The sequence below is a fragment of the Serinus canaria genome, chromosome 8 (genome assembly GCF_022539315.1).
Source record: "Serinus canaria isolate serCan28SL12 chromosome 8, serCan2020, whole genome shotgun sequence".
NCBI lineage: Eukaryota > Metazoa > Chordata > Aves > Passeriformes > Fringillidae > Serinus > Serinus canaria.
The window spans coordinates 28,869,625-28,891,980 of NC_066322.1; the positions used below are offsets into that span (position 1 = coordinate 28,869,625).

Consider the following 22,356-nt stretch of genomic DNA (forward strand, 5'->3'; position numbering starts at 1 on the left):
TGATAGTAGAATGTTTTCAGCTTAATAATGCAGCATTGTGTGTGGTTAATAGAGAGCAGACCAGCAAGCATTGTGTGAAGCAGGTATAGGTGTGCTTTTAGTAACTGGCTAGAACAATTGTCTGTGAGCTTCAGCAATGTGCTGTTGGCTTTTTTAAAAATGCTCTGTAACAAGGAAATTTTCTTGGGCTGTTGTTGGCAAGACGTGAGATTTTGCCATCTTTCTATTGTCTCAACCCTGTTATGAGGCTGATGCTGCAATAAACTTCAAGGAACATATCCCAGCAGTCCTGTCCCATTTGTGGAAAACTCCAAACACATAGCAGCTGACACAACACCAAACATGACCATGACTGGTGCTACTGGGAGCAAGGAAGGTGGCTAGAAACCCTCCTGACAGTAGGCTTAGTCTCCCTTAAGCAGCAAAGAATAGCTGAAGAAACAGCAATCCATGGTTTCAGATCCCAAATGAGCAGCTGGGAGCTTGAGGACTGTGAGTCAGTCAGGGAGGTCTCACTGCTGCTCAGGTACAGCACAAGGACAGAAGTGCAGCAGCACCTCCTGACTTGTGGGGACAAGGAGCAGAGCCCCCAGCCTGTGCAGCAGCACTGGGCTCTGGCAGAGCAGCAGCACAGAACATGCACAGAGCACAAGGCAAGAAGTAAAGCAGCAGTGTGGCTTTCCCCAGCAGCATCCAGCACTGGGAAGTGCAATGAGAACCAAAGGACTCCAGCCCAAAAGCAACTCTCAGGCCAGGATCCAAAATAAGAAGCAGCAACCTCACTTTATTAGCACCTTCCCTCTGAGATCTGTGCACTGCCAAAGTGCAAATTAACCCCCTCCTAAAGAACAGGCACTCACCAGGAAGCCAAAGGCAATGATCTTGAGGACGCACTCCAGGGAGAACACCATGGTGAAGGCAATGTTCAGGTACTTCAGGGCCAGCTCATAGGTGTATGGAGCAGAATAGTACTGATGGAAACAGAGACAGCACTAGCCAGGAGGCATCTGCCAGCCTCATGGCTGAGGACTGTCACAGCATGGACCTGACCTGGCCTATGTTTGCTGCCTTGGCTGCCTCCAGAATTCCATCCTTTCCTCACCCCTCCCTCAGGACAGGCCTGTGGTGCTCCATGTTCCTTGCCTTGGGGGCATCAAGAACATCTCCCCCTTACTCTCTCCACCCCTCTCCCAGGACAGATGCCCCTCCTTCTACGAAGGGAGCACAGAGGAAATCCAGATCTTCCTGCAGTAGTTAAGAGGTCTAAATAATGTGGGTCATTTCCTTTAGAAAAGGTGCCACCTCCAGTTCGGGTCCTGTGCTGTTTCACAGGGATGTGCCCAGGGAGTTCGCACACTGTCTCAAAGCATCTCCACAACCAAAATTCCCTCTTCTCCCATGCTGACTGATCCTACAGCTCCAGATGAAGGGGACAGCCTCCCTCTGAGCCCCAGCTCACCTTCATCATGAGCACCACGGTGTTGAGGGCTATCATGGCCATGATGGTGTACTCGAAGGACGGGGACACCACGAAGTGCCACACGCGGTACTGGAAGGTGTGTCTGTTCTGGGGCATGTACCGCGTCAGGGGCTTGGCGCTGATGGCAAAGTCAATGCAGGCCCTCTGCAACAAAATAACACACATCAGACCCCCATGGACACCTGGGAGTGTCACCATCATATTTTCTGAAAAATCCCTTAGCCAGGATTTCATCTCCTGGGAAGCCGAGAAGCCTCAGAGAGAAAGGAAAACAATAATTATCTGATTTGCTTCTCCAGTCTTTTGCTGCTTTGGAATGTGAAATGTTTTGATGCTTTGGAATGTTTGTGCTGCTTTTGAGATTGTTTATCCAACATGTGAATTGTTTTGATTTAATGACCAATCACAGTCAGGCTGTGTCAGACTTTGAGGAGAGAGTCACGAATTTTTGATTAGTATCTTGTTAAGCCTTCTGGAAGTATCCTTTCTCTATTCTTTAGTATAGTTTTAGTATAGCATCATATCATATCATATAATATCATATCATATCATAATAAATTCGCCTTCTAAGAACATGGAGTCATTCCTTCCTGCCATGAGGGACCCCAGAAAATACCACAGGGAGGTGCTGGTGATGGCCACAATTCCTTCCTTCATCATCTGGGAAGGCAGCTGGCTCATGGGTATCTCGCCTTTTCCGATAGCAAGGGAGTTCCAAGCTCCCAAACTGCTGAAAACCCCATGGAAATGTCCTCGTGCCCCCTCCCCAGACCATACCTCATTCTTCTCCAGGCTGCACTCCTCCATCATTTTGTCTCCTTGCTCTTGGAAGGTGATGATGATGAGGGCCACGAAAATGTTGACGAAGAAGAAGGGGAAGACCACAAAGTAGACGACATAAAAGATGGACATCTCCATGCGGTTGCTGCGGCTGGGCCCGCGGTCCTCCTCCGTCACATCCACCGAGTGCTGCAGCACCCTGTGGGCAGAGAGGTGAAGAAAAGCAACCAGGGATACATCCATCACTTCCAATGGGACCCAGCTCTGTCTGTCCACGCTTGTGTAATGACAGGGTAAAGCTCTGTCCTAATCTGCTTTCAAGGATGACCATTTTAAATGGCTACAGCTTGTTTTATGGTGCTTTGATGGAAAATGGATTTGCCTGTGCTCTGCACAGAGAGAAAAAAATATTGCCCAAGCTCACCTGAGCATTTAGAGAGGTCCAGTCCTACCGTTATCCCTAATATTGACTTCAAATATATCTCCAGGCCACACAGAAAAGGCATTATCCATCATTCACTCCCTAAGGAAGAAGCTAACCCCAGCCACGGCCCAAGCCTCATATCAGGGCTAAAACCTCTTTTGTGCTGATATAATTTGTTATTTTCTCCATCTCCCAGCTCAGCAGCTCCTCTCTCAGTCCCACTGGGTGTAGCCTGACCGCCCCAACAGGGTGACCACCCCTATTCAAGGGGACAGACGGAGCAGAATACTCACTGGGGCCACCCCTCGCCGGTGGACACCGTGAACAGGGTGAGCAGAGCCCAGATGATGTTGTCATAGTGAAACTCGTGCCGCTTCCACTCCCTGCATTTCACCTCCATCTTGTTCTTCTCGTGGTCCACGTAGTTCCCTCTGCAAGGGGGACAGGGGGCAGTGACCTTGGGTTTTTGGGCTGCCAGAGTAGGGGATGGTGGGTTTGAACCCTGGGGGCAGCGCAGGTGTGTGCAGGGGTCACCTCTCCTCCCGCAGGGAGAAGCTGGATGACAACTATGAGGAAGGGGAGGGAGAAGGGGAAAGTAAAACAGAAGAGAGAGAAGGAGGAAAGAACAGGAGCAAATTAAAGGCTCTGCACCCCACAGAAGGATGGGCCACAGCACTGGGGGCAAGGCTCAGCCCATGCTGTCCCCAGGAGCAAGTCATGGCCAAGGACTTAACAGGGACCCACAGCAGACACAACCCAGTGCCATTGCCAGAGGGGTCAGGAGCACCAGAGCCACTCCACAGGGCACCTACATGCAGTCCTTCTGCGTGTCCTTGGAGCTGTCAGTGCAGTAGAAGAACTTCCCCTTGAAGAGCTGCACGGCGATGACGGCGAAGATGAACATGAAGAGCTTGTAGACAATGAGGATGTTGAAGACGTTCTTGAGAGATGTCACTACACAGTCAAAAACAGCCTGGAAGAGAGGGCAGAGCTCACCCTGGGGAACCCACAGCCCTGCACCAAGACCAGGTTACTTCCTGGGGAAAGAGGGAAAGAGCTGGGCCTTCTCCAAGGCCAAAAGTGATTTTGTGAACGTTATTTTTGTTAACACCCAGAGCAACCACTGCACATGTGTAGCCACCATGCAGCCCCTGAGACAGCACCAGGGATGGATATTTGTGCCCTCAGTGTTCTCTGCAACCAGGGAAGCAGATGGGGGACCATCCTAATGATGCAATTAGTAGCACTCAAGACTAATTAGCGAGCACTTCATCATTTTGCATCACCCCAATAACAAGGCAGAGCAAATACCTCTGCCTGTCACAGCAGCACGTTCCTTAGTGCTCTCAGCCCTGGCTCTCACAGCACTTCAAGTGGGGATTGTCCTTATCCCTGTTTCGTGATGGAGACAGGCACTTCCAGAAAGGAACTGACATGGGCTGACTCCATCCACTGATCAGGAAGAAAAGCTGGGGTCAACCCCCATGTTTCTGGGGTGCCACCCTGGGTCTCATCAATCAGCCAAACCACTTACAAGTTAAAAAATAAGGGGCTTCCTCAGTCTCACACTCTGTTTTGGCTCTGTACCCCACCAGCTAAGGTAGGGAAATTCATAATCCTACCTGTGATGCAGAAATAATCCCATTATTGAGATGGGAAATCCCTCTCCAGTGCAACACCGTGACAGCACACCACACAAAACCCCGAGCTGTTTGCAACCTGCTCTAGTGGGAAAGATGAAAAACTTTCCAAAGAGATTTGAGCTCTCCAAAACCAGGGCACCCTATTTTTCAGGAGAACATCCAGACTTTGCTCCATTTTGTCCACTCAAGCCCCACTTTCCCTGGCAGAGAAACTACTTCTGGACACCTTGCACTGCTCCAGGCTTGCTTTCAAAAACTCACTGCACCTCCAGACACGAAGCAGCCTGAGGGGTGTGGTGATTGCAGACAGGGCTCCTAGGGCACCCCAAAAGCTTTGAAAACAACTTGTTGATTGCTCACAAACAAGTCGCTGTGGTGGTCCCTGCTCCCAGGGAAGATGAGAAGAGGGTGTAAGGCAGGAGATGGAGCTCGTTACCTTCAGCTTGGGCAGTCTCTTGATGGTTTTCAGGGGCCTCAAGACCCGCAGCACACGGAGAGACTTGATGGTCTTGATATCCCGGCCCTTGTTGGTCCTGCCACGTCGGAGGGAGGCACACGCACCCAAAAATGGAACAGAGAGACAATAACCTTGTAGACCTGGGTGCCCTGGGGAGCTGAACTGCTGACAACACCCCCCACCAGCAGGTGTGAAGATGGGAACAGGAGGGGCACAAGCACTGCTGAGCGCTCAGCCCACCTCCACGCGGCTCCTCCGACACGTGCCGACAGCCGGCAGAGATGGAAAACAAGGCAATCCTCTTTTTCCTGGGATTAGCACCCTTCCAGTGATCTCAGCAAACCCCTTGCTGTGGGAAGCAGTGCCAGGAGGTTTGCAGGGCACAGGCTTTGCTTCTTCCCCCCTTCAGGCACAGGCTGTTTGCAAATGGGGCTTGCGCAGGGTCACCACCGCTGCAAATTGTTTCCTTCCCGTTGCAAGAAATGCAGAATAAAATGAGGGAGGCTCGCTCAATGGGGTCTACCTTGACGGGGAAATTGTGGGTGCCTCGTCCCTGGAAGTGTTCCAGGCAAACTTAGATGGGGTCCTGAACAGCCTGGTCTAGTGGAAGGTGTCTCTGACCAAGGCACAGGGGCTGGACCCTTGGGAGGATCTCTGAGGTCTCTCCAGAGCAGGGTTACTCTTGCCTTCACCCTAAGTCAGCTGAGGGAGGCAGAGCTCACCAGGAGAATTCTTTAGAAAAGCCCCCTCATGGCCCTCATTTCTTGCATATGATGATTATTCCCCTAACCACAATACCAGGTGGGTTTTTTTTTTTTTTTCTTTTTTAACTGAAGACTGGATCTCGAGGTCCTGGTAAAGGTGGCACCAGGACCTCGAGCTTGGATCCACCAGGCACCCTCGAAAAACGTCAGGGAAATTACTTGCAACAACAGATGCTCCCAATTACACAGCTCCTTGGCGAGGGTTAATGCAACAGGGAGTACAATAATGGGCTTAATCATTACGAGATGTAAACAAAACCACTAATTAATAGCCCTCCCTAGGAGCACAGCCCTCACATGCATGGGAAAGAACTGTACAGACGGACCTAGGACTCACTTTGCTCCTGTTTTGCTCAGAAATAGGGCCTGGATAAAGGCCTGGGACATCTGGCTGAGGGCTGGGGTGAGGGTTTGAGGGCAGCACTTAGCTGGTGCAAGCTGTCACCGAGGACACCCCAAATGCAGTGTCTGACACCTGCTGAGGGGGGATCCCTTCAGGCCTCAGGAGTGCCTGCAGGGCAGCATGCTGCAGCCGCTGAAAACGCAGCTGAGGGTCAGCCCAGGTGTGGGACAGACTGACCTCCACCTGCAGCCACCCCCCTGCATTCCCAGGAGCAGCATCCCACAAGACCTCGAGCACCATAGTTACCCCAAAGCATTCCTGTCGGCGATCCAGCCCAGCAGCCACCGAGCAGCACCAGCAGAGAGATGGAAAAAGAAAGAAAGAGAGGAGGAAGGTAAGAAAAGGCTCAGGGGAGCTGCATGGGGACCCTGCAGCAGCTGCCCACCACCCAGGCCTCGGGAGAAAGGCATGGTGTGTGGACCATGTTGTGCCCTTCAGGATAAGGCACATCTCCAGGGAGAAACTCCTCCAGAAGCCCCTCCTGCCCTCCCTGCTGGAGGTTTTGGGTGGGGACACGTGGTGGGAGCTCTGCTGCAAGAGGAACCTGCATGGAGTGGGTCAGTGGGCAACAGCAGGAAGGCACAGTCCTCCTCAGCCAGGAGTTGTGGGGTCAGTGAGCCAAAGGCAGGTGCCTCCAAGGGAACCTACCTGCGAGCCACAATAGTTCCCATCCAAACTCTGCTAAATCACCTCCACTGAGAGCTCCACTGAGCCTGAGCTGCAGTGCAGGGTCTTCTGCAAGCCAGCAGGGTGCTCAGCTGGTCGAGCCAAGGTGGGCTCCAAGGTCCCTGGCTGTAACCAAGCCTCTGTCCCTGTTTGAGCCAAGTACCTGCCATGTGCACACAGAGTGCTCAGCCCTGGGGGCAAAGCCTGTAAGTAAAACATTTCCTAAAACCCATAAAACTCACCCCAGCCCCCGGGTGAGTGTCAGTCCAACATGTGGCAGGTGGGCTGAAAAGGTGACAATTTAACTTGGCAGCCCTTCTGTGGTGGGACTTCTGCCCTGACCTGCCTCACACCAGGTTATTTTGCAGTACCTAGGGGTCCTTCTTTCTTCCAGGCCCTGGTGCCAATGGGCACGAGGAGATGCTGCAAGGAAAGAAGCCCCTCTGCTGGGTAATCAGCCCTGTACACCAAGGGCTCCAGACTGGCCACTCAACCTCTGCACTAATCTTTCCACCAGCCCTGGACAGCTCTGCAAAACTGCTGTGGTCTGCAGCCTCAGAGGGAGGCCAAGGCAAGCAAGGTCTTTAGTTGTGGTTCTGGTTACTTCAGCTAATTTAATTTGAACTCTTTGGAGATTTACAGCTTTTTATTTAGGCTGTGTATGGACTGATGGATTAGCTTTCCACGTGGAGAGCTAGAGATGAATGGAGACAGCCTCTCTCAGGATTTGTGGCCTCTGAGGGAGCAGTGGACAAGCCACAATGGCTCACAGAGAGATGGCTTTGTGGATGGACACTTGGTGGTCAGTGATTTGGATGTGGCACAGACAGCCTGTGGGTGATGGTGGCACTCCTGCTGTGCCCATGGCTGCCCCTGTGGGAAAACCAGAGTGCAGAGGGGAGGCAAGAGGGGCAGGAATCCTGCATGGCACACCCCAGCATTCCTACTGGGACCTGCTGGACTCAGGCATCAGCTGCTCTCATCCAGGTAATCACCACACTCCACAGGCACTGCTGTTCCCACCCAGCTCCATGGAGGAGAGAAGAAGGAGAAGGAGGAGGAGAAAGGAGGGAGAAGAAGAAGAAAGAGAGGAGGAGGAGGAGAAGGAGAAAGGAGAAGGTGAAGGTGAAGGTGAAGGTGAAGAAGAAGGTGAAGGTGAAGGAGAAGGAGAAGAGGAGAAGGAGGATAACATTCCCCCTGCCCTGGCCCCACATCAAAGAGCTCCCAGAGAGAGAAAAGGAGACTGACTGGAACACCACCACCAGAGTATTCCCCCAGAGATCAGGAGGGAGGCTGGGAGGGAGGGTGGCGGGCTGGGACATGGAGAGCTGGTGAATGTCCTGCAGCTCCCGCGGCTGTGGCGGTGCTGGGCTGCTGAGGGGAGAGGCAGGTGTTCTTACAAGTGCTTTATAATGCACGAACCCATCGGAAATCACCGTGGTGCCTTTGCTCCCTTCACTGCTGAAGCCATGAGCTCATCTCCAGCAGGAGCCAGGCTGGAGGTGGGGCAGACAGACGGACAGTCCTGCAGGTTTACATGACAAAAATCCCCGTCCGTGGCACAAGCAGCTCAGGATGTACCCAGCTACAGCTGCAGGAGAGAGCAGGAGACCCCAGTGCTCGCTGAAAACGTGTGTGGAGATGCCAAGGCCTTCTCCACAGGCAGGGCTTCGGTGCCACAGCCCATGGGGGTGCTCACCCTTGAGAATTCAGCTGCCCCATGCCCAGAGGGAACATCCTTCCCTCGGGAGGAGGGGTGGGGGCAGGCAGGTGGCAAGCGGGGCTGGAAGGTGCCAGGCAGCTCGCCCACACCCCCTGCCAGCCGCAGGGCCACCACAGGAATTGTGCCACCCTTGTGGGGCGAGGGCAAGGGGACAGTAAGCAACCCCTGTGCAAGGGTGGGTGTCACCATGATATTTTCTGAAAAATCCTCTCTGCCTGGGATTTTCCCCTGGGAAGCTGAGAAGCCTCAGAGGGGAATGAAAACAATAAATATGTGATTGCTGCTCCTGTGTTTGCTGCTTTGGAATGTGGCTTGGACATTGTTTACCAACAGGTGAATGTTTGGTTGGTTCCATGTGAATTGTTTTTAATTAATGACCAATCACCATCAGCTGTGTCAGACTCTCTGAGTCAGTCAGGAGCTTTCATTATCATTCTTCTTGTGAAGCCTTCTGATGTATCCTTTCTCTTTCTTCAGTATAGTTTTAGTGTAGCATTCTTTAATATAATATAATCTCATAAAATAATAAATCAGCCTTCTGAGAACATGGAGTCAAATACTCATCTCTCACCTGGTCCAGGGGACCCTCACAAACACCACAGGTGAGGACACCCCTCCACCAAGGAGCAGGCTGAGCCAACAACCTGTGCTCCTTCAGCCATCAAAATTCTTGATGGAAGTCGCCTGGGAAGGAAAAGGCTCCTTTGCCCTCCTCTTCAAACCATCTTTAGGCTGCTGATGCCCTTGAGCCCTGCCAGACATGCTCCTGGCAGAGCAGAGATCAGCCAGACCCTGGAGATGCTCCATCCACCCTTGTGGTGGCCTGTGTGGCCTCCCAGAGGCTCAGAGCATTGTCCCCAGGCAGCAAACCTTCCCCAAGCCCCTTCCCCATGGTCTGTGGTCTGCCCCCTGCCCTGCCCAGGGGCTGCTTCATCCTGTGCTGGGTGAGCTGAATTCTCCCGCGCTCTTCTCAAGGAGAGAGCAGGGGCTGGAGGCACTGGGTGAGGAATGGGGTGAGGAGGGTGAGGAAGGCACAAGCAACGAGCCAGAGGGGTACAAGTGGGTGAGATCCAGGAGAAGGAGCTGCTGCCCAGTGCGGGGTGAGGTGGGAGGGATGGATTAAGGGCTGTAATCCATCCAGGGACCTCGTGGGCACCCCGAGAGCCCCGCACGGTACCTGAGCTGTGGCCAAGGCTCCCGTCTGCGTGGCTGCCAGGCCCTCCCCTGTCAGCAGCCACTGCTGCCAGTGTCACAGGCACAAAGAGAGAACAACAGCGTGACAAAGGAGCCTGAGCCTCTCCTCTCTGTTCCTCTCCCTCCAATGGGGCAGCACAGCCCTGGGGATTGTCCCTTCCCTGCCAGCACCACCTTGGCACCACGCATCCCTCCCTGAGCTCACTGCACCCCCTGCCCCAGCCAGCAGTACAGGGCACATCGGAGCAGCAGGAAACTCATCCCTGCGTGCTCCTGCCCTCCATGGCACATCCCAGTACCCACAGGTGCCACAAGCTCAGGGCCAGGGCCCAATCTCCAAGCAGTGCTCAGTGGGCACGGTGCAGGGCGAGCACACAGCCCTCTCTGTGATGCCTCAGAGGATGCTGGCACAAACCCCACCAGCCTCAGCCCCATTCCTGCAGGGCTCCAGAGCAATGTCCCCCTCAGACCAGAGGAAAAGTCACCAGCCAGGGCTACCATTTCCACCAAAAACGTGTTCAGAGGGCAGCTCCACCTGGCAGGCTGCTGCTTTTGCTGTCTCTGTGCACCCCAAGATGCATAGCAGGTGTGTAACTCCAGCTCTGGCACATTTAGGCCATTTCTCCCTCTCTAACAGCCTCTTCTGCTCTGTTTCAAATCCACTTGCACCCCCAACTTCTTCCTAGCATCTCCAGCTTGCCTTGCCTTGCTCCCTGCCTGCTTTCTCACCAGCTTCTGCCAAACAAGGAGAAACACCTCCGGAGCAGCCACACACCACTGCCAGGAGCCATACCAGAAAAGTGCAGAGAAATAAAATACAAAACAAAATCAGAGTCTAGTAGCCATAAGACACAGTTTCACCCTTCTCCCAGCCCAGGAAAGGCAGGAAGCTGACAAGGACAAAGGCCACTTACGCCAAGGCAAAGGCCACCAGCGCTCCCACCACCACGATGAAATCCAGGATATTCCAGAGGTCTCGGAAGTAGGAGCCATCCTGCAGGATCAAGCCCTGGTCAATCATCTGGAGGGGAGATACAGAGAGAAAAACAGGCAGGGAATGAGCAGCACAGACACCAAGCTGGGGGGCAGGGACACTGCAGACATGTCCCAGTGTCCTGGGTGTAGGACTTGGGACTTTGTGGAAGCCTCGGGGCTGATAAAGGAGGTGCTGAGCACTCTGGACCAGCACTGCTGAGAACCAGACTTTAAGGTCTCCACCTTCTAAACTGAGGACCAGAACTGCAGAACTGAGCTATTGCCCAGGGATGCTGCATCCTCTCAGGGCTCTTACCTTGATCACCATCTCAAAGGTGAAGACACCAGTGAAGACGTAGTCGAAATACCTCAGCACCTGCAGACAGAGGGCACAGATGCTCTGCAGCTGCTGCCAAGCAAACTGTGCCCACCCAGACACCCAGCTACAGCAGCTTGCCTGGCTTAGGGGCAAAACGGGGTGGGTTTGCTTGTCCCAAACCCAGCCTCATCCCTAAGAGTTCAGGACAGCCCCAAATCCAGCCTGTGCAGGCAGGAGGGAATCATTCCCCATGCAAATGGCTTGGAAACGACACTGCTAGCCAGGATCACCTGCCCCACACCAGGGCTTGTACCAGCATCTCCCCAGTCCAAGCCACTTTACAGCTGACCAGGCACCCTGGTCTCTCCCCAGGCTCTAAACCCCATGTGTGGGAAGCTGGGAGTGACACCCACGGTTTACAACAGAATGTGATGGGGAGAAACCAGATTCCACAGCACAGTGCAAGTGCCACCATTGTCTGCCCTGATCCTACAGAGCTCAAATCCTGCAGGAGCTCTGCCTGTCCTGCTGGGGGAGCGGGAGGGGGTTGCAATCACTTTGTTGCGGTCGGAGTTGGTGAGGACGGGATCCTCGGCGGCGAGGGCGATGCTGCTGGCAGCGATCACCAGCAGGATGCACATCTCGAAGTAGCGCAGGTTCACAATGTAGTGGCAGGCCCTCCTCACCCTGCAGGGACACAGCCCACCTGTGAGCCCCTGGCAGGCCACAGCCACAGCCCTTGTGCAAAGCCCACCCCATAATGCCATCTTCTAAGGGGGGGAGATGGGCAGCAAAGCGTGAGGAGCAGAAGAAGGGAGCCCAAAATCTGTTTGGGCTTGTTGATCCCTCTTCTCAGCTGTCTCAGCCCCACAGCCAGGCAGGGAGAGTTCCTAAGAAATTGGGGTGCTTACTCTTCCAGGCTGCTGGGTTTGGGGAAGAGCTACAAAGCAGCAGAAAACTGCAGGTAAATATAAAAAACAAGGAATAAAAATCCCAGTTTAGAAATCAGCAGCTGGGAGAGAGCCATGAGCCCATGCCACAGAGAGAGAGCAATGTGGGGCTTGAGGAACTCTGTGGCTGCTTATCCAGCCCATTTGGGGGACACACAGCTCCCTTCTCACAGGGATTCCCTGGTTTTGGTGATGTCTGGGTTGCTTCCCCTTGCAGCCCTCCCCAGCCCCAGAGTGAAAAACATCTCACGGGTTGGTGGTGCTGAAGATGAACATGGAGCTGTGCGGCACCATGGCTTTGCCCGTCTCGCTCTTTTCCTTCTTCCTCTTCTTCTTCTCCATTTCTTCCTCATCCTCTTTGGTCTCAGCTTCCTTTAAGGGGCTGGCTTCGCCGTCTGTCTTGTTGCTAACTGCAGGAAAGCGAGAGCCTTTGCCCGACCTTGCACCCAGACAACACCCTGGGGTGTCCCTGCCACCCGGGCAACCCCCCTCTGAGTTCCTGCTTTGAATCCCAGTGCTGTCACAGTGAGAGGGACTAGGCAGGAAGAAAACACACCAGCTGCTGGGATGGAGCAGATGAAATGGGTCTAACAAGGCCCGTTTTCACCTTGGTGGTTAATTAATAACACAGTTTAAAGCAGCTCACCTTGACAGCCAGGATGCTGCTAAGGGGTTTGAGTGACAGTGAGCTGCTGGAGGCTAAAGATGTTCCAGGAAAAACAGGGAATGCCAGAGTTTTGCCCAGGCAGAGAGGAAGGGGAAATGATGGATCGGATGAAGGAGTGGTGGGAAATGATGGATCAGATGACAGGGTAGATGGGAAGAGGTGAGAAAGGGAGGCGGGACCCAGGGGATGCTGGCACATCAGCGTTTGGGCTCCCCTGCAAAACCCCTCACTGGGGTGAGGTGCTGCAAGGAGCAGCACAGAGATCCCCCCAGCTGATGGATGCAGACAGGAAAAGCCACAGAAGCAGCTTTCCACCCCCACAAGGTCCCCGAGGGCTGGGAGAGGGGCTCAGGAAAGAGAGACGGGTCCTCACTCTGTACCACAGCGGAGTCGTGCACATCGATCATGATGGCCGTGCTCTCGGTGGCCTTCTCGGTGTTGGGGGTGATGGAGGACAGGTCGGGCTCGCTGCGGCACACGCTGCGCCTGGGCTCCAGCAGTGCCTGCTCGCTCGTGTCTGGGCTGCTGCACTCCTGCTCCGTCAGGGTGCCTGTCTTCCCCTGGGAGAGCTCGGCTGCCACGTGCGGGGGGCTGCCCTTCTTGGTGGTGCCAATCAGATCGGCATCGCCAGCAGGGACCCCGTTTGTCCTGCAGCAGGGACGGGAGAGAAAAGGAGGAGTGAGAAGATACGGGGACAGGAGAAGAAGAGAATATGAGGAGCTGTGGGGATGCCCTCTGAGGAGCTGTGCAAGATGTCCTCTGCAAGTACCAACCTGATGGACTCCCCGCTCGCCTCTGGCTCCCCCGGAATCAGCGCCTCTGCCGCAGCCACGTCCCCATGCCTGTCCCCATCCTGCGTCCCCTCGGCAGTGCTGGCCTCCTCCAGCCCCATCTCCTGGCTGGCCGAGCGGCTCCCCAAGATGCCAGCCGTGTCCTTGCCCTCCACGCGGGCTCTGCGGTGCCGGCTGCGCCGCTGGCTCGGCCTCATCCTGGCCCTATCCTCCATGCTGCCTCCTGCCCCGTCCTGTTCTCCTGGCTCGCAGTTCCCATGGCAAGACTTCTGCTGCCACATGTCCCGCTTGGCCCGCGGTGATGTCCTCTCCTCCCCACCGCCGGGGTTGGCCCCTGGCACCACCTGCTCGAGTCCCTCGCGCTCTGCCTTGCCCTGCTCCTCAGCGCATTTCTCCAGGGTGACACCCTCCCCGGGCCTCTTCCTGCGGAAGATGCTGGCGTGGGGATTGATGAGGGGCGGCTCGTCCTTGTTGATGCCCTCCTGGCTGGACATCTGCATGTGCCGGCGCAGCTGGCTGGTGCGCTGCTCCCACACCGACATGTGGTGCCTCCGCCGACGCTCCCGCCTGCAACGGGGGACGGCGAGGGGTCACCACCCTGGCTGCCCTCACCGTCCCCCCGGTGAAACATCCACCCTGGATTTCATCTGGGAATCCCAGGCTGAAGGAAGTGCCACCGCCGGGGTTACAGGCTGTGCTAAGGCTTCGTCCCTCTGGTGCTGGAAGTGGGGCTGGGAGTGTGCTTGTGTCCCTTCAGAAAGCATCAGGCTGATGGATGACCAGCCCCAGCAGCCTCCATGCTGCCCTGAAGCTTTCAGGCAGCACGTCCAGCTTCTGGGAGCAGCCACCATCCTGGTTTGCCCTATCCCAGACAGGCAGAGACCACCTTCCCCTTGAGTGACTGCATTGGGACACCTTAAATATGGGCTGAGCCCTCTTGCTGCACCTAGGGACCTCTCCTCGCCTCTCTCAGAGCACATCCTGGGTGGAGAGCCTACCCTGAGGCTTGAGGAGCAGCGATTTTGAGGGGAAGGAGCTGCACTGGGCTTCTGGGCTACACCACTGAACGTTTGCAGCGTGGTACAACAACACCCTGGAGAAGACAAGACGTGCCCTTCCCGACACCCCCGCGGCACAGGGAAAACACCCAGGAGCACACAGGGGCACGGGCACTGCTCACAGCCCGGCGCACACCCACGGCACCGCGGCACCGCGCACGGGGGATCCGCGCACGGCGGGGGGAGCACGGGGCACACGGATACAGCACACACACACACACACACACACACACAGTGAATTCCCACTCCCGAGGGGAGCGGGGTGTGCCCCGGCCCCGCGGACGGACGCACAGACAGCACAGGAGGCACAGACGGACACGCGCCCCCGCCGCCCACATACAGGTGGCTGCTGCGTGGCTCCCACATCGACATGTGGTGTCTCCTCCGCCTGTCTCTTCTGCGGAGATAAAACAAACGGGTTCAATCCCCTCCTTCCACTCGTGTGGGCAGCGCACAGAGCTGTCCCCCCTCCCTGAGCAGGAGGCTCATCCTGGCCCTGTGCATCCACGGTGAGCCCCCACGGGCACAGTGGTCACGGGCTGGCACGCTCAAGCTGGCACTCTGCTCCCTGGGAGCCTTCCCCACGCCGTGCACCAGGAGAGCAGTGCAGGCGCCAGTCCTTCAGAACCTCGGAGACATCCTTGGATACTTAGCCACTGTCTCAAACTGCTCCAAATTCACTTCTCCCAAGAAACAAGAGGCAATTGGAAAGAGGAAGCAATGCATCAGGCCAGCCCTGAGCTGCTCAGAGCCACCACCATCAGCTGCTGCTGGCCTGGGAGCACAGAGGGGAACGTGAACTTCCCCAGCAAACACAAGGCACAAGGCCAGGTTGAGATGCCACAGAGCTGCTGTCACCTGAGCAGTCCCCACACAGAGCAAGTCAACAGGGCTGGCAGGGTGAGATTCCAGGCTTTAACCTCTGCCTCAGCATAGAAAAGATTCGGATACACACAGCTCCAAGAACACTGCCCTGAGAATGTGCAATCATAGAAACACAGAACATCCTGAGTTCAAAGGGACCCACAAGGATCACTGAATCCAGCTCCCAGCCCTGCACAGGACAACCCCAAGAATCCCACCACGTGCCTGAGAGCACTGTCCAAATCTTCTTGAGCAGGTTTGCTGTCGTGACCACTTCCCAACCGTTTGAAGCCATTCTCCCTTGTCCTATCATTTATCAAAAAACCACCTCGTCAGAAGTCCCTCGTCAGCTCTCTCAAGGTGCTCCAAGGTCTCCTGGCTTAACAACCTCCATCCTCCCAGCTCACGGGAGAAGTGCTCCAGTCATGCCAGTGCTTATGGTCTCCATGGATCCCCGTGCATGGGGAGGCCTCAGTGCCACGCTCAAGGCAGGGCTGGAGCTGCCAGCACCTGCAGCATTCCCACAACGAGCTGCAGAGCCTCCAGACACACCCGCGCAGCACATCCAGCACCAATGCATGCCGGCACCCACCCGGCAGCCCCGAGCCAGCTGCACCCAGGTTTACAAACACAGAGCTCCCAGGGGCACCCACAGCACCCCTGGCCACGTGGGAACACCCGTCCATGCCCACACTGCCAGCCTGCATGCGCCAGGCACCTGTGGGGAAATGGAGCCACCAAAGGCATGGCCTGGCTCTGAGCTCCCTTCTGGGCCAGATCTACTCTGCCTTGGCCACCACGGTGTTGTCCCTCCACAAGCTCAGCACCACCAAAAGCACACCAGACCTGAGGCTGACTACATCATCAAGTCTAACCCTTGGCATCTGCTGCCTGGGCCTGACCCAGGTCCATCCTGGTGAGTGGGAGGAGCTGGAAAAAAGCCCCATGAATATCAATACCTCCCCTTTCAATGCCACCAGAACAATAAGGAAAGGTTGAAAAGATCTTTTTTCCCAACCAGCTCTATCTGGCAATGACTAGAGAGCTCTATCAGGGATGTGCAGTGTGGGCAAATCCTTTACTGCCCTAATATATTCCATCTCCCCCTCTTCCTCTCTCCTATCTGTCCATTCCTCAGTCTCTCCCGCAGCCTAAAGCTCTCTATTCCCTCACTTTATCCAACACATTCCCACTGGTATCCAGAAACAGAGCCAACATCCAGACTCCACCACCTCCCCCCTAAACCCCCCTAGTACTTGGGCAGACAGATTTATTACAAACACCCCATCAGCCCCAATCCAGGGTAAAATCTGTGGCTGCTGGGAGGACCAGGCAGACCTTACAAGCACACCCCATTCCTGCTGCCCCTAAAACCAGCATCCCACAGCATCCCACCACTGCCAAACCAGGGAGGGGGCCGTTCCCAAGGCTGCCTCTGACCCCCCCAGATCAGCACTCTCCTGAAGACAGCAGTTTCTCTCAGCAAAATCTGCAAGAGATTCTGCCGTGTACAAGCTTGGCTGGGTTTCAAAGCATAACGAAACCTAAAATTCCCTGGGAAGGGATTCTATTTAAAAAAAAAAAAAAAAAAAGAGGGAAAAAAAATAAAATAATCCCTTCAGCTGTACTGAAATGTACTGTTTTGGGAAACAAATCAAAACGCCTCGTTCCAATGTTGACTTTGAAAGTTTTATGTGATTTAGACCATATGACACTGCAAAATAAAGAGAAAAAAGGCAGCTAGGAAGGAAAAAACAGAAATTTCTCCCGCTGAAATGCAGAGACAAGGCTTCCTAACACCATGCTGGAGGTTTATGGGGTTTGGGGCTTTTTTTTTTTCGCACCCAAATCAAATTTTTGAACAATCAAACATGGTTTCACAAACCCGCTCCATCTTTCCTAACTGCATTGGCTCCCAAGGAAGGAGCCCGAGGGAGATTTGTGACACCACTGCTCCCTTCCCCCCCAGCCCTGGCTGCTCTCCTGCAGCTCTGCCATGAAGAAACACTCCCCAGGAACAAATATCACCCCTCCTCAAGAATAACTCGAGATACCTTCCTCCTCCCCCAGCCTCCTACCATCAGCCCTGAGCGAGTGAGCTCTATATTTGGGGCAGAAAACCTCTTTTAGCATATTTTTGCCATGCCCAAGCACTAAAGCTGCAGCTTGGTGTAGAGGGTGGCAATTTCAGGAGCTCCCTGGAGAGCTGTCACCTCTCCAAAAGCACTGCTGCTCACGGGGAGCACACTCCTAAACCTCCATCCATCTTCAGGAAAATGCCCAGAGAGGGACTCACCCCATGTGGGGACCCCTTTTTTTTGTTGGCAGTCCCCCAACCAGCCAGTCCAGGCTGTGCTGCAGCTCTGTGCCCTTCTGAGCCTGGCTGGGCTCGGGGGGGTCACCAGGGTGGTGTTGGGGAGTCACTCACTCGATAGCAGGCATGTTTGGGGCAGACATGGGGCTGACTTCTTTGGCTTTCTGAAGGGCGTGCTTCTGGTTAAAGGCCTCCTCTTCCTCCTGCTCGTCCTGCAGAGAAAAGAAGGGCATTGCTCAGTGGGGTGTTGGGGTTGTGAGGGAGAGCTCAGCCACTGGGAGCAGTGAGGGATGTGCAGGGCAGCCCTGGATGCCAAGGCTCGAGGGATTGAGGAGGATCTGTACTTCCGATGCCTTGGAGTGGCTACCTAGAACAGAGGCTAGACAAGGTTAAGAGGATTAAGTGGGTATTTATTGAAGGCCTTCAATAGCACAGCTTGGGCAGCCAAAAGCCTCCCCAAGGGGCTACACCCAGGATGGACAATGGTCATGAGTCTTTCATACAGTTCTAAGTTTGGTCCATTCCCATATCAGGGGTTAATCCTCCAATTACATCTTCAGGTAATGAAGTCATGTTCCCCCAGTTTGCTCCTCCCCAACTCACTTTTGTTCATACTTTTCAGGGCCTGAAGCTGGAGGGTGCCCTTGAGTTTCAGTCTCAGAAGGATTGTTTTGTCTGACCAAAATGTGAAGGCAGCAGCCAACACTCTGTATGGAGTTCAGAGTTGTGCAGTAATGCAGTACAGGATTTGAAAAAATATAACATTTTAAGGCATCGCTTCCAGATACACTTTATTTCCCTTGTGCTGGGTGGATGCGGGTTCCCCACTACACCAGATCTTCCCCAAGGCATCAGGGCTGCTCAAATAAGTGAACCCAGCCCACTCCAGGCACGGGCTGGGCTGAACATGGTGGGACAACCCCAGACAGCACAGACCAGCTCAGCCCTCCCTTCTCACAGCCACAGGGGCCAGACAGGCATCCCCCAAACGGAGTGGGAGGTAAGGCATCCATGAACGACCCCGGCAGAGCCCGGATTGCTTTAATGAGCACGGTTGTGTCTCCGGAGCAAAGAATGTCATTAGGAGTCATTAGCGAGCATTCAGCCTTTTCAAAAACTCAGCGTTCTCTTAATTGATGCTGCTGATACCCGTGGGGCTCTCCCATCCCTCGCGCCCCAGCGGCAGCCGGCAGCCCCTGGAGGTGCCATCTGCACCCTCCCACCGTGGGAGGACCCCTGCACACACCCCTCAGGCAAACCATGCCCCCTCTGGGGTCAGATTCACCCCGGTGTGCAAACCTCCAGTGAGCCCCAGGGATGCGAGCAACAGCACGGGCTCCACAAAAATCTGGGCACCACAGGATCACTGGTCTGCTCCAAAGAGTGGACACAACCCTTGCAGCTGTCTTCTAGGCCCACTATCCAGATGGTGCCCCTACAATTTTGAGATCCCCAAATATTCCCCAGTATGGTCTTAAAAGCAGCTGAGCACCAGCCTGAATTGCATCTTAAATCACATCTGCTGCCCACATCTGTGGGCAAGTGGGGAATAAATACTGGCACCACTGGAAATTGCTTCTCACTCCACATCTCCAGAGTGCTTGGGCAGATAAGAGTGCCCACATCAGGTCTCACCCAAGAGAGGATGGTTATCTCCACCTGACTGATGGCAAATGGGACTGGGGAGTTCCTGGAAAGACCAGCAGGTTTAAGCATTTTCCTAAGTCAAAGCCTAAATGGCTTTGCCCCCACTCTCTCCAGGGGAGAAGGAGCAGCAGGAACGTACCTTGGTGAGCTCCTGGGCATTGGCCAGGTTGTCCACGGCGATGGCCAAGAAGACGTTCAGCAGAGTATCTGAGAGCAGCTAAGGATGCACAAGCCGTGTGTTAAGGACATGTGTATCTGCAGCTCCCAAGGAGCCCAGCCAAAGGCACAAACTCCTCACCCATCCCACAGCCCTCAGTGCACCTCCCCACAGCTCCTTCTCTGCCCTTGGGACACCCACAGGGGTGTGCTGGGTGTCCCTCAGCTGGGAGGGGAAGGATGTTTCTATGAGGAACGTTTGAAGGAACTGGGGTTGTTTAGCCTGGAGAAAAGCAGATTCAAGAGGTGACCTTATTGGTCTCTACAGCTCCCTGAAGGGAGGTTGTAGACAGGTGGGGTTGGGCTCTTTCTCCAGGTAGCACTGACACAGTCTCAAGCTATGGCAGGGAAGGTAGAGGTTGGATATTAGGAAAAGTTTTTCACCAAAAGAATAATAAAGTATTGGAATGCTCTTCCAAGGGAGGTGATGGAATCACCATCTCTGGATGTGTTTAATAAAAGACTGGACATGGCACTTGGTGATAGATTCTAGTTGAGGTGTTAGGGCATGGGTTGGACTCGATGATCTTGGAGGTCTCTTCCAACCTCATTATTCTGTGATTCTGTGAAGAAGGGGAGGGGGATGCCCCCAGAGAAGGTGAGGAGGCGGGGTTCTCAGCACCGAAAGCACAGCAGCCAAGTGGATACAGTTCCCAAACAAGGTGAGGACGATGAAGTAGATGGAGGACCACATCCCTGAGCGCACGCCTCCCTGGGAGCGGATGCCGTTGTACATCACCTCGTTCCAGTCCTCGCCTGTCAGGATCTGTGGGGACACGAGGCAGCAGCCCTGTCACCTGTGCTGCCCCTCACCTGCACACACCTGTGCCACCAACACACAGGCACCAGGTACAGGGACACCCTGCAGTGGATAACCCAGCTCTGCAGCACCTGAGGGACATCCCACTGCACACTGATGAGGATTTAAAGCCTCCTCAGAAGAGTTTTGAAACTCTTCATCTTAATAAAGGGGTAAGAGTTTCCACCTCCTTCCATCCACGTTGTTGTGCAGGAGAGGGAGGAAGCAACAGCTGACAGAGGGGAACTTGTTTGGTGTAAAGAGCCCCTCCCAGCCATGGGGGAGAAACCAGGTGGTGCCAAGTCCCTTTGCTTGAGTCTCCTGGCAGCCCAGCTCCTACCTGAAACACTGTCATGATGGCTGCAGGGAAGGTGTCAAAGTTGGCCGAGGGAGTCCCATCCATGAAGTTAAACCTGCAAAGGGAACCAGGTGGGTGAAATACCAAGGTCACCAAACCCCTGACTGCTGCTGTGCTGTCAGTTCTCTTGTGTTGAGGAGGCCCTTTCCCCACTCTGGAAAAGGTCTCCAGAACATTTGGTGCTGGAAGGTCTCCTGGCTAGAAGAACCCACACAGCCCTCGAGCAGGGATTTCTGTGTGGGAGGAGACCGAAGGGGAAGGTAGAGTCTTGCCGGCTCCCTGAAGAGGGTGTCATCACTTGGCTTTAACACCAAGAAACTCCTGTTCCTCAGCCCTGAAATGACATACCTGCCTCCAAACAGCTGCATTCCCAGCAGGGCAAACACTACAATGAAGAGGAAGAGGAGGAAGAGCAGACTGATAATAGATTTCATGGAGCTCATCAGCGAGACCACTAAATTCCTCAGGGATGCCCAGTACCTAGAAAACAGAGATATTGCTGGAGCACTGCCAGTGATGCTGGAGAGCAGGAGGGACTGGATCTGGACTGCAGCCACAGTCTGAGACTGAGGGTAACAGGCACTGATGGTGGGTACGCACTTGGTTATTTTAAATATCCTCAGGAGACGAAGAGCTCGTAGGACACTGATCCCAAAAGAGGTTCCTGGTCTGAATATAGCCCAAACCACTTCGAAGATGCTTCCCACTGTGACCTGAGAAGCAGATACAGCCACAAGTCAAAGACAGGCTCAGGATGGGCTGCTGCAGGGAATTTTAACATCCCCAAAGACAAGGCACCCACCACCCCATCCAGGACCTGGTGTCTCAGGCTGTCCTGGCAGAAAGTGCTCCCTGCCCACTGTGAGGCCATCCTGATCTCCTCCTTGGTACCTTGCATTGCAGACCCCTGCCAAGCATCCCCCCCCACACCCACAGCATCCCTGGGGCTGCTCACCCCACAGTCGAAGCAGTTGAAGGAAGAATGGAAGTAAAGGCGTGGCCCCATCCCATACATCTTTAAGGACATCTCCAGGAGGAAGAGCCCAAGGAACAGGAACTCTGCATAGTCTGGAAGACAAAAGCCAAGCGTGTTTGAGGCACTGAGCTGTGTGGAGCATGCTGCTTGCACCCATCAGTTGAGCATCCAGCACACCACAGAGATGGGAAGGACCACAATGCATCCCCAAACTCTCAGGGTTTGGGATGAGGGAATTTGATCTGTGAGGAGCTAAACCGTATGTAACAGAGCATCAGACCCATGAGTTAATCATTCAGGGAAGAGGCACCAGTGTCCCAGGGGGCTGACAGGACCAGACATGGCCAGCAAGGAGCAGAGCAGCTCTTTGGTACTAAGCCACAGTGGCTGAGGAGCCTACAAAGGCATCAACCAAAAGACACTGTAGGGGAATATCATCAACCTGGATTAAAATCATTGCATGGCTGGAGTTTGGCCATGGAAACAGAGCCAAACAACCAAGAGCCAGTGAAAAGCCTTTCCAGCTATTTCCTGAACATTTAGCAGGCAAGAGCCTGGCTTTTCACCTTTCCCAGAAGATGCCTCTCACCACGACCAGCTGCCACACCACGCTGCAGCGTGCTGGGAGCTCGGCAGGCCTGAGCCTACTACTGCAGATTTGGGTAGAGCTGGGGCTTGACAGGGACATTTTCAAGGTGAGGAAGAGTAACACGTCTGAGAAAGGAGCCCTGTCCCCACTGCAGCAGCTCAGGAGTGACACATGTGGGGCTGACCATGCTGCTCTGCAGTAGCCCACGCTGCAGTGCTTCTGAGACCTGACCTAGTTCCCTGGCCCATGCTGGGCTCAGGGAGGCTCCGTAACTGGGAACCTCCAAGCCTGGGATTCCC

General features: G+C 54.6%; 1 protein-coding gene across 2 annotated transcripts in view; it reads right to left on the minus strand.

Moving 5' to 3' along the window:
- CACNA1E (calcium voltage-gated channel subunit alpha1 E) overlaps positions 1–22,356 on the minus strand; it is a 119,379-nt gene that overhangs the window by 21,626 nt on the left and 75,397 nt on the right. For both annotated transcript variants that reach the window (XM_050977450.1, XM_050977449.1), the window contains exons 13-31: positions 21,448–21,560; positions 21,093–21,205; positions 20,841–20,972; positions 20,475–20,547; positions 19,984–20,101; positions 19,259–19,326; positions 17,587–17,684; positions 13,219–13,803; positions 12,819–13,093; positions 12,029–12,188; positions 11,386–11,515; positions 10,826–10,885; positions 10,449–10,555; positions 4,764–4,860; positions 3,497–3,657; positions 2,978–3,115; positions 2,258–2,459; positions 1,460–1,624; positions 861–971 (exon numbers count right to left, since the gene is read on the minus strand). In XM_050977450.1, the coding sequence (XP_050833407.1) occupies positions 861–971; positions 1,460–1,624; positions 2,258–2,459; positions 2,978–3,115; positions 3,497–3,657; positions 4,764–4,860; positions 10,449–10,555; positions 10,826–10,885; positions 11,386–11,515; positions 12,029–12,188; positions 12,819–13,093; positions 13,219–13,803; positions 17,587–17,684; positions 19,259–19,326; positions 19,984–20,101; positions 20,475–20,547; positions 20,841–20,972; positions 21,093–21,205; positions 21,448–21,560 (2,906 nt within the window). The remainder of the gene's footprint in view (positions 1–860; positions 972–1,459; positions 1,625–2,257; positions 2,460–2,977; positions 3,116–3,496; positions 3,658–4,763; positions 4,861–10,448; positions 10,556–10,825; positions 10,886–11,385; positions 11,516–12,028; positions 12,189–12,818; positions 13,094–13,218; positions 13,804–17,586; positions 17,685–19,258; positions 19,327–19,983; positions 20,102–20,474; positions 20,548–20,840; positions 20,973–21,092; positions 21,206–21,447; positions 21,561–22,356) is intronic.